We start from the raw sequence: 300 nt of genomic DNA, 5'->3' as shown, positions 1-300 counted from the left end.
CGGCTCAACGATACCTCCCGCGCACACCCGGCAGGCACGAAAAAGGGCAGCAGCAGTAGGACAGAAAAAAGAGACCCCTGGAAAAACATGAGCAAACAAACTTGCGCTAGGATTTCCTCCGGCTTCCCCCGCGCTCCGTTTCACCCGCAATCGTCCAGCACGAATCGATCTCCAGAAGGGGGGGTGGGCTGTGGGGTGCGCCGCGTTACGGTGGTGAGGCGGTGGTACAAAAAAAAGCGCTTCGCGTTACGTTGTCCATATTCTCGGTGAGCCCTCGCTCGTCGACAGCAACGGCAGGAA

General features: G+C 58.7%; 1 protein-coding gene across 1 annotated transcript; it reads right to left on the bottom strand.

Annotated features, from left to right (window-relative positions):
• Window positions 1–2: 2 nt before the first annotated feature.
• CSUI_006223 (uncharacterized protein) lies at window positions 3–246 on the bottom strand (the record flags this gene model as incomplete). Its single annotated transcript, XM_068066387.1, has 1 exon — window positions 3–246. A coding segment is annotated over one exon (243 nt), but the record flags the coding sequence as incomplete, so codon positions are not given.
• Window positions 247–300: the final 54 nt, after the last annotated feature.

The sequence above is a fragment of the Cystoisospora suis genome, assembly GCF_002600585.1.
Source record: "Cystoisospora suis strain Wien I chromosome Unknown contig_3112, whole genome shotgun sequence".
Lineage (NCBI taxonomy): Eukaryota > Apicomplexa > Conoidasida > Eucoccidiorida > Sarcocystidae > Cystoisospora > Cystoisospora suis.
This window is presented reverse-complemented; position numbering and strand designations above follow the sequence as displayed.